The sequence below is a fragment of the Tauraco erythrolophus genome, chromosome 17 (assembly GCF_009769465.1).
Source record: "Tauraco erythrolophus isolate bTauEry1 chromosome 17, bTauEry1.pri, whole genome shotgun sequence".
Taxonomy (NCBI): Eukaryota; Metazoa; Chordata; class Aves; order Musophagiformes; family Musophagidae; genus Tauraco; species Tauraco erythrolophus.
Window position 1 is genome coordinate 13692081 of NC_141481.1, and position 13916 is coordinate 13705996.

Here is a 13916-nt window from a genome sequence, read left to right on the forward strand (position 1 = left end):
GGAGAAAACTGGAACCAAAACTGTCTGAATCTTTTGTTAGTTTCAGCTGCAAAACATTTGTTTGAAAATCTCTTGTACTTGAGCAGATCTGCAGTATGCAGCCGAGACCAAGACACAAGGAAGAAGATCTAATTAGGAGGAAAATATAATTAGGAGGAAGATGCATTAAAGAGGCAGATGCCAAGCCCGGGCTGGGTCCTGCCACCCTTTGCTCGCGTCTCTCTCGTTTAAAGACACCGAGCGGAAGGATGGGAAGGTGCAGGGGAGGGGTGGCCCACTCGGCGAAAATCTGGATTTATTTTCCCCCAAAGCTCATCCCATCCATTTTGACACACTATTGTCCGGTCAGAAAAATGGCCCGAGGGGAAGCCCCCTCCCTGCGGTCTCCAAGCCGGGGCAGGCAGGGGTCATGCAGCACCAGCCGAGAACAGAGATGGCTGTTAAGCCCCAGGGAACACACAAGAAAGAGAAACGTGCCACACTAACATGGTTTCTCAGGGGGATTGAGATCTGAGCCCAGTTTAATCTGGCAATACGTGGACAACTTCTCCATTTATAACATCACCTCTGGGGCCTTTTCCAGCAGAGAGGCTGGACCAGGCAGGGGCTGGAGGGTGGTGATCAAGCCCAGCAGCCCACAGCATCTTCTCCAAGTCAGGCCCCGTCAGCTGGAGTCTCCCAGGCCCAGCACAGCTACCACCAGTGCTCACCAGAACAGCTGCTCTCCTGCTGGGGAGCAGCACCCAGCTAGTAACTGCTCGTTTGCCACGTTACTCCCAGCACGGTACACAGCAGCTGTTCTGGCTATCTGCTGGAGGAGCCTCACCGCTGCTCAGCTGTCAGACACGCAGTCAGTCACTGGGCCAGTGGATTCTTCCCGGGGTTTTGAGGCAGCAGACTAATCCCTGCTTCGTTTGCGTGGTACTGACACAAGTGATGCACAGATCACACTTCAGGTACACGCAAACAGGCTTAAGTGAAAAGTGAAAGGCTATAAGCAACAGTGCCGTCTCTGAGCCAGCACGCTGCCTGGGAAAGTTCCTCCAGTCCATGACAGGGAACATCAGAGAGAAGAGAAAAGCTGGACAGTCCCTGCGTGCCCTTCCCAGAGCCAGAGCACCCTGCGTATTTCACAAACTAAGCCCCGAACTGGGGGTGGCAGAGCAGGTCAGTCACTGGTGGTAGTGCGAAGCGACAGCCTCAGCAGAGTTTAAGCAGCAGCACGGAAGGGAAGTTGAAATCTTCAGCTGGTAACGGAGTTACTGCACGAGTCTCGGGCCCCAGTCCCACTGTCTGCATGTGCATCAGGTTCCTACAAAAATAACAGGAGCTTTTTCCTAGACCTCGAGGTTTGACCCTTCCCCAGCCCAGCCTCCGAACCACATACCAACACTTGTAAAATGATCTGCATGTGCCACGTGACAGTTTGAGAGCCAGCAATAGAAGGATAAATATTCTTCATCATAACATAAATATGCTGTAGAACATCTCAACAAGGGCAAAGTGCTTTTTTTTTCTTAATTAAAACAAACCAAAAACCTAAATATGACTGTCTCAACCACAACAGAAGGTTCAACTCCTAAAACATCTGAACATTCTAAATTACACTTAAACTGACATTAAAGTGATCCAGGCAGGGTGCTCAGTCCTTCGGGACTCGGAAGTTATCCTTCTCCTTTCTGATGGCCCCCATTGTTCGGACGGGGTCGGTCTCCCCAGCATGCTGCTGAACTGTCTTCTCCCTGCCAGGAGGGAACACCAGGGACAGCAAATGCAGAGACTGCAAGATTAAATCTCATATATGAAGTCACCACTATCATGTTTCACCGGCATCAAGGGGAAACGTTGCACTTAAAGATCAAAGACTCAGGGCTTCGGCACAGGCTTATCAGCTTCCCTGGTTTAAACGCCCATTGGCGAGAGGAAACTGGAAACACTCTTGTGCCTTGAACAGCACCTTTTGCTGCGCCCAGCTGCCAAAATCTGCACCATGAGGGAAAATAATTACACAACAGAGCTTGTTCCATCTCCTTAGTCAGGATTTCACTGGTGGAGATGCTCACCACCACCCTTCAAGTTTCACTGCAGCAAGCCTCCTCCAGGGCAGCAAGTACATTTTACTGTACTTATTTTTGAAAGGCAGATGTTTTAAGGAGGGTCTTGAAGGCATCGCAACAGGAATGTGTGAGGTGGGAAAGTAATTCCTGCTTATGGCTCTTTTTTTGAGGACCTCCTCCTTCCCAGATCCCCCCTCCAAACAGAAGGCACAGAAGGGCCATTCCTACACCCACATCCCCTCCATACCTCACTCGCATGAAGGGGTTGTATGTAAACTCTTCTGCAATGGTGGAGGGTATGGTTGGCTCACCGCTGTCGTACTTGGCCTGTAATAAGGGAGAGATTTCTGCTTAATGAGGATGTTTTGGTGAACAAGAAATGTCCTGTACATCAACCACCGTGCCGCACCCAACTGCCTGAGATGCTCCTCGGGCCAGGCCCCTCCCAGGGCCACACACACAGCCGGACAGACAAGCACTCAGGCGCACAGGGAGAGACTTGGGACAGAGCTGACTCTCCCAGACAGACATGGATATCAGCCTGTAATTATACCAGGAAGTTTCCAGGGAGGGTCACGTCTCCACCAGACAGCAAACCGTCTTGTCTGGGTCCCACACAGATCCTGTTCCCCAACACATCACTCCCCTGGATGCACAACATACTGCAGCTCCTGCTCTTAACTCCCTTCCCTCAGCCTCTCTTTCTCCCCAACATTCCTTTTTCTCCTCTACCTCCTCAGAGAGGCTCTGCCTCCATGAAAGCATCAAGCCTAGGGAAAGGAGGAACCAGCTTACCTTGGCCCAAGCAAGCTTCTCCTGGATAGCGACATTATTGGGTTCAACGTGTCGAGCAAACTTGAGATTGTTGATCGTGTACTCGTGACCGCAGTAAACTCTCTAGGAAGAGACAGGAAGACACTGGGTAACTCTGAAGGTACAAAGGTGGAGTGACAGGTACCATCATTAATGTTATGGTACGGCAGGAACAACAGTCAGCCCTCCAGGACACATGACGCTCTCCTCCGGAGACGTGCACAGGAGAAGGGCCAGGAGTTATCAGCCAGTCCTACCTGCCAATTTAACTGCAAGCCTGATGAAAGAGCCCAGAGATCCCAGCTCGCTAGCCTTTCTTTTAATAAGCAGCCCCTACTCTTTCCCCACAAAGCACAAACGTATTTCGGGTAGGTATTTCCCTCCCAGAGAACTCAAGCTATTCAGCATCAAAGACAATTCCTGATGTAAGCATTCATTCCTTCGACACGGGAGAAATCCTCTCTCTAAACAACATTATTAGGAAGACAGTTTCTTTGATGTTTGTAGTAGTTTCTGGCCCATAAAAAGAGAGGTTCATACCGTTTCGGGGTCCAAGTTGCCCAAAATCTCAATCAGCGCTCTGTACATTTCCTCTGGAGTTCCCTCGAAGAATTTCCCACAGCCAGCCACAAACAGCGTGTCACCTGCGAGGGAGGCAGGACACGGCATCAGGACCAGACAAGGCTCCTCACACCACAGCATGAGCTCATGGTCCCCGAGGGCTCAGTCCTGCCACTGCTGTCCTGGCTGCAGCTCAGCAGAAGGCACGGGGAGAGCCAGGCGACACCGCTGCCCCGCACGGGCTCCGCGCTGCACGAACCCATGCGGCAAACACAGCTTCTAAGGCAGGAAACCCCTCAGCCTCTCCAGGCAAACCATGCCAGCGCTTCCCTACCTGTGGGCAGCCTGCTGTCCTCTCCTGTCCTTTCTAGAGTGGACAAGGAACTCGTGTTCTCTTTGCTATGAAGCTGAACAAAGATGAGCCACCTCTGCGTTTTCTCCCCAGTGCTCCCTAAAATCTTGCTTAAGCCGTTACTTCTTCCATGCAGCAGCTGGTGCAAGCTCTGGAGAATGCCCGTCAGGAGAGGGAGGACATGGCAGTCTGGGGAGACTGGGCACAGCCTCATGAAGGGGGAACCCTACTCTCCAAAACAGGATCCGGAACTTGGCTACCAGAGATGGTGCACCAGCCCTCTCTTACTCCCCAGTTTTCTCTCAGTTTGGATACAGACATGAGTACAGATATACGGAAAAGCAACAGGTTTTGGAATCGGCCACAGTTTGGCCTGAGACAGTAAACCAACAGCTCTTGTTTCAAGGAAGAAAACGCTAGATGTAGGACTCATCCAGGGCTCGCTCTTCGTGTTGCTTGCAAGGTGTCCAGCAATGGTTTGCAAACCCAGAGGGGTTTCACCAGTTCCATCTACAACTACTACTTGGTAGCACTTGGTGAGGGGACAAGATGTGGAAGGTAACCAGCTGCACTGGCAGTGAGGGCTGCACGCACATCCAGAGTCAGGAGCACACACAGGCAGAGGAGTAGCTTACTTTGCAACACAGACTGCCGGCAAGGTAACCTCCCAACTCCTCACCTGTAAAAACAGCAGGTGGCTCGGAGCTATTTGGCTTAGTCACATAATAACAGATGTGTCCAGAAGTGTGACACGGCGTACAGAGGCATTTCACATTAAGAGATCCCACCTGAGAAGAAGGCAGAAGACTAGAGCTTAAGCTACCGTTTGCTAGCATTCGTATGGTTAGAAAAGAATTGCAACTATTACAGTGGTCTGGGAGTCCTACAGGCAAATTCTCACATAGCTGGCCAGTAAACATCAGCTCTGCTCCTGGGAGAGTCCAGCAAGAGGGTTTTATGGCAGGGACTTGGAAGGGAGCTGTTTCCTCCTGGCAGGTGTCTGACAAAGAGAACTGCCAGATTCTTTCATTTACATGCAGAGTGACTCAGCGTCTGGTTGGCAGCGAGAGCAAACAGATCCAGAGCAACACAAAATCCTGAACAAAGTTAATCGAGTGTAAAAAACTCCAAACAAAAATGAAGCTGAAGGGAAGAAGTGGATGACGCTCATAAAAAGGGAAGGATTAAGCACATTCATGAGGCCAAGAGGATGTTTTCCCCACAGCCCTAATTTCCAGACCTTCCCATGCACTTCTGCGCTCCCTTCTTTGCTGCTGCTCCCCCCTCCAAAAGTGCACTGCAAGACTAGAGGTGACATTCATGCCAGCCTGCACGTTTCACAGCAGTTCATGTCATCTGCCAGCACATCTGCAAACAAACAGCTGGGATCCAACAAGGTTTGCTGCTTTAGCTCTGGAAGAGCAAGGCAGGCAGCTAGTGCCGCTGGCCCACTTGCTCTTCACCCCGTAATCCCAGCCTTCGCTCAGAGAGGACCACCTGCATTTGTTCAGTGCTAACCAGGCTCTAAGCAGAGCACAAGCCCTGTCCTTTCACACCTCGGTCCTGACCGTCCCAGTTAAGGTAGCTGGGAAGGAGCACACACACCCAGCAGGCCCCAGGCAATGCAGGTGTCTGAGCCACACCAATGTCCTCATCGATGAAGTATCACCCGCCAAAACAAGACAGAGGGGTTACGGTTCACAGGGCTGGAAACAGGCAAGAGCTCTATGTAAACTATCAACTACATCCAAGAGATGTTAAAAAGTCAAAGAGCTGTGACCACATACTAACTCGAGTTGGATCACACTGGTCCAGCTCTAAAGCTGTGACACAAACGGGAATTGCCCCCACACGAGTCCTGCAGTTCACTCCCTTTACCTTGAGTGACGTCAGGTGAGACACTTTCTGGGTCAGTGCTCCGACTCTGCTGTCTCCCCCATACACACGCAACCCCGTCTCCATCTTTACGAGCTTCTCGTTTCCTCCAGCGTGGTCCCTGGAAGGTCAGAAAAATGGACTTGGGCAGGGTTGAAGACGAATTTGTCATAACTCATATTACAACGGTAACCTCCAGGTGATCATTTCTGATCAACTGTTCTCCCAGTATCTAACACTGTCCTCATATCAAAGAATATGCCACATCAACACGAGCAGAGATAATTTCTCCAGTAACTAGGGCAGAGAGAGGGGGACAACGTCCCACATGTTCATACCTAGTTGGAAAACACCAGCCTCAGGGGCTCACAGTCAACTCTCCAGTAACTAGGGCAGGAAGAGATCGGGCTAACTGGGATACATGTAATTCAGCGTTCCACAAGATACCGTGGAGCAGGCACACAGATGTCCAAACAGCTCAGCATTTGCTTGCAGTGCTGGTCCTGCCAGACCAGGGCAGGCTCTCCAGCCACAGAGGTGGCTCCACTATGACCCACGGGAGAGGTTACTCAGGTTCAGCAAAACATTCATCTTTAGGTCACTGGCAGAGTTAATCTGAAACTCAGGTAATCCTCCCCAGCAGCGTGCCTCACAGGCACACGTCCCAGCACCTCCAAGAGACTGTGCTCTCTCCCGAGCTCCACAGCTACCTGCACACACACTTACTTCACTGGCCACCTGGCCAAAATCAGCATTTTAAAGGTTAAAGGCACTGACACACAGAGCTTGCAGCTGAGATAACGTATCTGGTCATAGCAAGCCCAAGGCAACTCTCCCTGAGCTATGATCCTTCTCCTCACACCTGAGCTCCTGCTTAGAGAAGACCAACCTGATCCAGAAAAGCAACAATTCTTGACGGCTTGTTCTTATGCAGAGGGAGGAGGGATCTCACTACAGCAGATAGTTACCAGTGATGGTGTGTGGTCAGGACGGTGGTCAGCTTCACGCCGTGCTTTTTGACTGCATCCAAAACCTGCAAGCACGGGGCAGAGCAAAAGCATTACGACCCGCATGAAATGACTTCACAGCAAACCCGGTGCCTGCCGTAACTTGGACACAACTGCTCCAAGGTTTGAGAGCCACACCAGCAACTCTGCAGAGAGCTCATCCCTCTCCAAGTCATAGTTACAGATCAGGACACGATGTCTTTGATCCAGCTAGCCATGACTAAGCCCTCAGTCCTGTTTCCTCTTTTCTGCACTGCATCAAACTAAGGGCAAAGAACAAAGCCAGGTCGATAACCCTTGAAGCCAGGGACAAGCTGTCGGAGCCCAGAAGCAGACTGCCTGTGGAGCACTGTCCATACCTATGCATGGCCAGTATTTCCTGCCTTTCCTCCACCCTGAGTCAGTGTGTGACTAATTCTCTCATGGATGTGGCAACCTGGAAGGATCTCCCAGAGTCTCACAGGGCAGCAGACAGCATTACCTTCTGGGGCTGCACAGGATCAACTATTGCAGCCTCCTTCGTTTCCTCATCGATGAGGAGGTACATGTAGTTGTCTGTGAGGGCTGGCAGTAATTCCACCTTCATGTTGCCTTGTGTGACCGTCTTCGACTTCCTCCGCTCGTGCTCCGTGTGCAGGAAGACAGCTCGCAGCTGCGCCGGACCTGCGGACCCCAAAACAGTCAAACCTCAGGTTAGCCCAGGGAGGGGAACAACTAGCCCAGGGCACGGCAAGTCTCCCAGCCCACAGCCCCAGAGAAGGAAGGGTATGGACAGCCCAACCTGCTTCCTTCAGAGGAAGAGGAGAGAGGCCACCATGGAACAAGGTGGTAGTGCCTGGCTGTGTCACCCTGTGCCCCGCAGCGCGGGCGGCTCCCGGTGCTGCCCAAGAGGACGGGACACTTTGCTCCCAGAGATGTGCTCACACGGACAAAGCACTGTACCTTGACTGGAGAGAAGATTTCAAGGGGCAGGAAAACAGAACGGAGAGGGAACAGTGGACAAAGGTCAGGCTGGGACAGTGACTTTGCAAAAAAAGCACAAAAGGCCACGTTACAGCCAAAAGGCAAAAAAGGGGCAGGGGGGAGGGGAGAAATACAGAAATACACATACTGCTTCTACAGAAGTATCTGGTTCATTACTGGGGGCAATCACATCCTGCCCAGTGCATGGAAAGAAGACAGGCCCTCCGCATGGGAGGCAAGGCTCCCCACCTGGGCACGTACCAGGCACGCACTGCAGGCGGGTTTCTTGCTCACGGGCTACCTGGATGCAACAGCAATGCTTCCCTATTTGCTTTTGGTTAAATGTTTAAACAGATGCAAGAAGCAAATCTAATTCCAGCTGCAAATAACCCGGGCTCCACTGTTCAACTCACAGATACACAGTTGTTGAAGAAAAAACAAAGCCCGAAGAGGCTCTGCCATAAAAAATAAAGGGAAAGGAAACAAAGAGGACAAGGTCTTCCATTGCTGGGGCCCTGCAATTCAGGCCTGGGTCCATATGCACACAGGGAAGAGGCGTCAGTCTCAACAAGTCAGAAACGAGGTGTCGCCGTGCCCAAGGCCCTCGCTCACCACCGAAGGTGACCGCGTTGGTCAGAGCCGCGCCGGCTCAGCCGCTGTTTCATCCCGCATCACTGACTCTCTCCCTAAGGCTCCCGACGCTCCGCTTGGTGCTCGGCCACCTCCATCGGTGCCAAAGGGAGGGGTCACCACGCTCCTAATCAACCACCCCACTCTCCCAGCACAGGCCAGTGCTGCCCACCCCTGATAAGAGCCTGCTTTTGAGAGAAGGCGCCGCGCAGACTGGCTGCAGCCAACGCAGACAGCCCCTCCGCAGCTCCACGGACCGACAACGCTGCAAAACCCAGACCCAAGCTCTCACCATGGCATGCACCTGCTCCTGCTGCAAACCCAGCAGCGGGACCTGTAAGGCCCCTCCGGGACAACTGTCCTGCCCAGAACTTTTTCCCCTTCTACCTCCACCATCTCACTTGCTTATGGGGGAAGGGAGGCAAGGAGGGGAGATGGCAGTAAAATTAAACACAGTGCTGCAAAGAAAACGCCAAAGCATGACAGCGTAGGCATGCACTGAGTATTTGACGGTGAGGACACGTAGTATTGAGAAAAGCATCCATACCTGCTGAGTGTTCCTCTGGAGCAGAAGAGTCCTTTCAAAAAAAGAACACAACAAAAAAAAAACACCTTACTATTTCTTGATAGGAAAAAAAAAAAAAAAAATCAACTGCTCTTTAACTGCCCCCTAACATGAAGCACTTTTGGATGCTATCAGTCACAAGAGCTATATATACTGCATGTTTGTTTGCATGCTAGACACTAACTGGGGAAAAAAAACAACCACAAACAAAAGAAAACACAACTTGAAGTTAAAGTCAAAGGAATTACTCACATACTTAAAATGCTTTCTTCCTATGAACCATTTCTAACCTTGGCCATGATCCCAAAGTCTCTCTGCATGTTTAAGTCACAATTCTTGCAAAACAAACAAACAAGCTACACCACATAAGGAAATGTTTTCTAAAATGAATTGAAACAAAGGACTGAGAAAACAACCACCAAGTATGAAACTCATTCTGAATTCCCATCTGCAGCTAAGCTGCACCTTTCCAGAGCGGGCAGGCAGCAGTGCTCTCACGCACGCCCAGCGCTGCTCCTACGAGAAGGGCGTTCTCAGAGCCCGCTCTGCTCAAGGGGGCTCCCCCAGGACACATAACCCCAGCACTAACAACACATCCTTTCGGGATCGCCATCATGCACGCAGGTCCGCTCCAAAATCAACGCCCAATGACTTCATTTTCACTTGGTTTTGTAACGCGTCCCTCCTGAAGCAGAGAGGGCTGGAGAGAGCAGAACGCCATCAGCCTCCGAATCACACGCTGCGGTGTTCTGGAACGGCTCCTTAGTGCAGCTTAAGTCACCAGGAGGAGAGGGTTTGCCAACGGGAAAGGTTAACGTTATCGCATAACGCGTACATGCCGGAGACTGAAGGCAAGCAGGCAGCAGCACAGCTTTAGCAGTAGGCTCCCTCAGAAGATGGATGCTTCCTACGTTTTCCCTGTAGCATTTTGGTTCACTTTCTTTATTACAGAAAAGAGTGGAAAATTCCTATTTCAAACATGGCTGTCACTCCAAAATGACTGCTCATAAATACTCAGATGAGAGTCCCTGTGTTGCATAAGAAGAAACACGACATTCACTTACTGCGTACTCTGCACACAGATGTTTTTTGGATGCCCAGCGAGTCTGTGGCTCCACACACCCCAGGTAACCCCCGCTTCCACTTGACTTGCCCGCCTGGCACACGCTGCTGGTGGCACAGCCGGGTCCAGCCAGTGTGGGCAGGGCATGCACCCATCCACTGGTGGGGCAAAGCCTGCGTGGAAGGCACAGCACCCACCCTGCAACCTGGGGAGCTCAGGAGCTGCTAGCTGCTCGGTTTGACATACTCGCTCCCAAGATAGCATCAGGGTTTCCAAGTCTGGCAGTTAACTCCAATGGATTCTCACTCCTTAAGGCCAGGTGTTAAAATTGGAGCGATGCAAAAGGCCTCTGGCAAGACTTCCCAGAGACACTGTAAAGCTAAAGCCCAAGCTCCAGTTCAAGGAGACACTTCCATCATTTAGGGCCTCGATATAAACACAAATCTTAAGACAGTTTTGGTTTTGTTTTTTTTTGTTTACACTGCCAATATAATCCGCCATCCATCACATTCAGCGAGGACGCCAGCGCTGTCCCCGAGCCCTCCTTGCAGAGCAAGGACCAGCACTTTGGCAGCCCAGAGACTCGGCAGGAGCCTCCCAGACCGGTTACCGATGCGAAAAGCCACCGAGAGAGACAGGCTCCAGCTGAGCAGCTACTGACCTACTTGGGGCTGTGAGTCAGCTAAAAAACCTCGGCACACCCCTGAGCCGGGAAACGAGGAGAGAAAAAACCTCCGTCAAACTTCCGAGATGGCAGGGGACCCGCTGCCAGCCGGGCTGGACCCCACCGCCGGCTGTCCCGGGGCATCGCACGCAGCCCCCGCGCCCCGCTCGGTGCCAGCTGCAAGGGGGTCGCTGCGCAGCCCCCAGCCCCGCTGCAAGGGAACATCCCACCGCGCCCCAGCCCGGCACTGCCCGGCCCCGCGGGTCCCACCGGGGTGCACCCCCGGCCCCGGGCCGGCCGCGCCGCCCGCCCCACGTACCGGCTCGGAGCAGGGCCCCAGCTCCCAGCGCCGCCAGGGCGGTGCCGAGGCCCCGCCAGCCCCCGCCGAGCATGGTGCGCCGCGCCCCGCCCGGTGCCCAGGCCCGGCCCGGTTACCTTCGCTCCCCGCCCTGCGGCCGGCCCCGGGGAGGCGGGCGGCGGCGGCCGGCCCCGGTCCCGGCCCGGCGTGCGGCGGGGGCGGTGCTGCGCCCGCCCGGCCCCCTTCTTCCCTCGGCGCTGCCTCTCGGCTCGCCGGGCCGGGCGATTTGCTCACCCGGTAGGGAGGCGGAGGGCGGGCGGCTGCCCGGGGCAACCCGCGGCGGGCAGGAAGGGCGGAGGAGAGGCGGCACCGGCGGCACCGGCAGCGGCTCCGGGCCCGGCAAGGACGGCCCAAGGGCGCTCACGTCCCTCGGCGAAGGGGACCCGCCGCGGCCATGGCCTCCTCCAAACCCCTGTCCCGTTTCTGGGAGTGGGGCAAGAACATCGTCTGCGTGGGGCGCAACTACACGGAGCACGCCAAGGAGATGGGGAACGTGGTGCTGCGGGAGCCCCTCTTCTTCCTCAAGCCTTCCTCGGCCTACGTGCGTGAAGGCTCGCCCATCCTCCGGCCCTACTACTGCAACAAGCTGCACCACGAAGTGGAGCTGGGGGTGGTGATCGGGAAGAGAGCCCAGGCCGTGTCCCAGGAGGCCGCCATGGAGCACGTGGCAGGCTATGCCCTCTGCTTGGACATGACGGCCAGGGACGTCCAGGAGGAGTGCAAAAAGAAGGGTCTGCCCTGGACCTTGGCCAAGGGCTTCCGTTCGTCGTGCCCGGTAAGCGACTTTGTGCCCAAGGAGAAGATCCCGGACCCTCACAAGCTGAAGATCTGGCTCAAGGTGAATGGAAAGCTGAGGCAGGAGGGGGAGACATCCTCGATGATCTTCTCCATCCCTTACCTGATCAGCTACATCTCTGAAATAGTCGCCCTGGAAGAAGGGGACTTGATTCTGACGGGGTCTCCCGAAGGAGTTGGGTCTGTGCAGGCCAACGATGAGATAGAGGCTGGGATAACTGACATCCTCTCCATGCGGTTTAAGGTGGCACAGCAAATACGTGGATCCTAACCGGGAGCTGGGCTGGGCCCCTGTCTGCGTCGGAAGAGGCTTTTTTGGGAACATCTGGCAAACGAAGAAACACACAAGCTGTCCTGTCCGTTAAAACCACTTACATGGTCCAAGTGTCTAATGGACCATCAGCCAAAGACACGTAACGCATGAGCTCGAACGAAGTTCAGCTACAATAGCCTCCTTGCCGTGGAGACTTCAGCCTCCTCTGAGACCATGAACTTGGAGTCCAACCTGGGCAGGCAGTTAATACCTAAACCATACCTTGGGACTGGCAGTGGGGAAGCGTGTGGGACAGCTGGGGATGGGAGCTGGGCTGGCTGTCCCTGTGTGCGCTCTTCGGTTCCAGTGATGCTTTGAGCTTTGCCAATGTATTGCCTTAAAATAAAAATTGCAAATTAAACCATTAAAACGATGATTTAGGAGATAAAAGTTCACCCATGCTATGTAAAATCAAAGATGTACGTGTAACAGTAAATCAAGAATTGCAGCTTGAGAAATAATTTCTCCCCTTGGGATATTCTTGGGGTATTCTCCAATAAAAAGATGTTTGCTTTTTAGATTAGTTTCATGATTCCTCCGTGCGTTTTTCAAGTGTACAAATTAAATGAGGATTGCTTTCCCTCCCGCTCCGAGGGGTGCAATGCAGCAGGAAGTGTGCCAGATGCTTGGCAGATATTTTTCCTAAACTGAACTTTAAATCATAGATGTGCTGCTAAAAGTAAAATAATAGAAAATATCAAGAACAAAGCAGCTCGTTGGTAAAGATCACAAATAAACTTGTCTTTACTTTTACTGATTTAAATATATTTTTAATAAAAATCTAACTGCAACAATTACCATTACTTGCACAATGCAGTGCAGCAGCTGGAGCTTTTAAACCTTTCCAGCTGTTAAAGAGCCATGCCGTGTGACTTTTCCCTTTTCCAAACTCCAGCTGCTCTAACAATCTCTACCAGTTCGCATGACAGCCAGTTCTCTTTCAATTCAATGGAGTGACAAAGTTGTAAAATATAATTCAAAAAACTCCCCTGCAAACATCAAAACTTATCATTTTCAAAGGTTGCACAGAACTGACTTAATTTCAGACAAAACCAGATGGATTATTTTTTACATACACGCAAGCACCAAAAGTAAATGCTTCCATTCATTTGAGCCAGATCCTAATAACCACTTTGGTTTTAAAAGTGCATTTGGGGAGTCCTGCAGAGAAAATTAACCGTAGCCCGAAGACGAGCACCTCTGTGGAAAGAGCAGCGTGGTCCAGGATGCCACAGATCACCTGGCAAAAAGCAAGCAGAGCATGTTGCAGAAGAAAAATAAAAATTTTTCTGTCAACTTAATCTCTGGCTGCATGCATCCGTGTACACCGCTGTGCACCGACCCTGCAGACACACAGACATTCGGCTTCGTGGCATTTTGACTCAGGCCAATGGCTTAAAGCCATTAAAAGTGGTGGGTATGACGAGCCCTAGATGCTGCAGACATAATTCAGGTTTCCATCAACTGAAACAAACATTCGGCCGTTACCTCTGAGCAGAACCATCCCCGGGCTCGTAGAAGCCGAAACGCTCCATGACTGGAGCCTGCCCCTGCCAGCGGGGAAGCCGTGCTCCGAATTCCTTGCAACTCGGTGAGCTGGGCCAAGCGAAGTCAGGCCAGCAGAGCTGAGCTGAGCAGGGAAATCAGGGTGAATAGTTCTGAAAGAGGAAGGATTAAATTCACTTTCTCTACCGTTTCTGTTTTCTTCGTGCCTGTAAAACACTACCATCCATGGCGACAGCAACAACGCTACAACATTTTGCAGTTTGGTCTTAAGCACCACGTATTGATTGCTGAGCTGAGTTGTGATTAAAATTAATGGAAACATTAATGGAAGTTAATGGAAACATTCACTTCCACATTTTCCAGCCATCACAGCTAATATTCTGATGTTCTTTAC

General features: G+C 52.2%; 2 protein-coding genes across 7 annotated transcripts; one reads left to right on the forward strand and one right to left on the reverse strand.

Moving 5' to 3' along the window:
* Positions 1 to 1489: 1489 nt before the first annotated feature.
* Positions 1490 to 11014, reverse strand: HAGH (hydroxyacylglutathione hydrolase). 6 transcript variants are annotated; one of them, XM_086622073.1, is made up of 10 exons: positions 10986 to 11007; positions 8806 to 8836; positions 7147 to 7328; positions 6627 to 6691; positions 5662 to 5779; positions 4463 to 4571; positions 3411 to 3514; positions 2853 to 2954; positions 2305 to 2384; positions 1490 to 1742 (listed from the first exon to the last, which is right to left on the reverse strand). In XM_086622073.1, exons 3-10 carry the CDS (start codon positions 7249 to 7251, stop codon positions 1643 to 1645), a joined length of 783 nt encoding a protein of 260 aa, XP_086478199.1. In that variant the 5' UTR covers positions 7252 to 7328; positions 8806 to 8836; positions 10986 to 11007; the 3' UTR covers positions 1490 to 1642. The 6 variants fall into 6 exon arrangements, with proteins under 6 accessions (XP_086478199.1, XP_086478201.1, XP_086478200.1 ...); XM_086622075.1 differs by lacking the exon at positions 10986 to 11007 and adding an exon at positions 10870 to 10896; XM_086622074.1 differs by lacking the exons at positions 8806 to 8836; positions 10986 to 11007 and adding exons at positions 10548 to 10589; positions 10870 to 10885.
* A 238-nt stretch (positions 11015 to 11252) lies between these two features.
* FAHD1 (FAH domain containing oxaloacetate decarboxylase 1) lies at positions 11253 to 12545 on the forward strand. The gene has a single exon (XM_009977193.2). It carries the CDS (start codon positions 11303 to 11305, stop codon positions 11972 to 11974), a length of 672 nt encoding a protein of 223 aa, XP_009975495.2. The 5' UTR covers positions 11253 to 11302; the 3' UTR covers positions 11975 to 12545.
* Positions 12546 to 13916: the final 1371 nt, after the last annotated feature.

Coding starts and splice junctions, on each gene's coding strand:
- HAGH (XM_086622071.1), bottom strand. CDS start 10,942: ATGCTCGGCGGGGGCTGGCGGGGCCTCGGCACCGCCCTGGCGGCGCTG. Junction 7,329..10,869: donor TGGGGCCCTGCTCCGAGCCG/GTACGTGGGGCG, acceptor TGGGGTCCGCAG/GTCCGGCGCAGCTGCGAGCT. Junction 1,743..2,304: donor AACCCCTTCATGCGAGTGAG/GTATGGAGGGGA, acceptor CCCTCCTGGCAG/GGAGAAGACAGTTCAGCAGC.
- FAHD1 (XM_009977193.2), top strand. CDS start 11,303: ATGGCCTCCTCCAAACCCCTGTCCCGTTTCTGGGAGTGGGGCAAGAAC.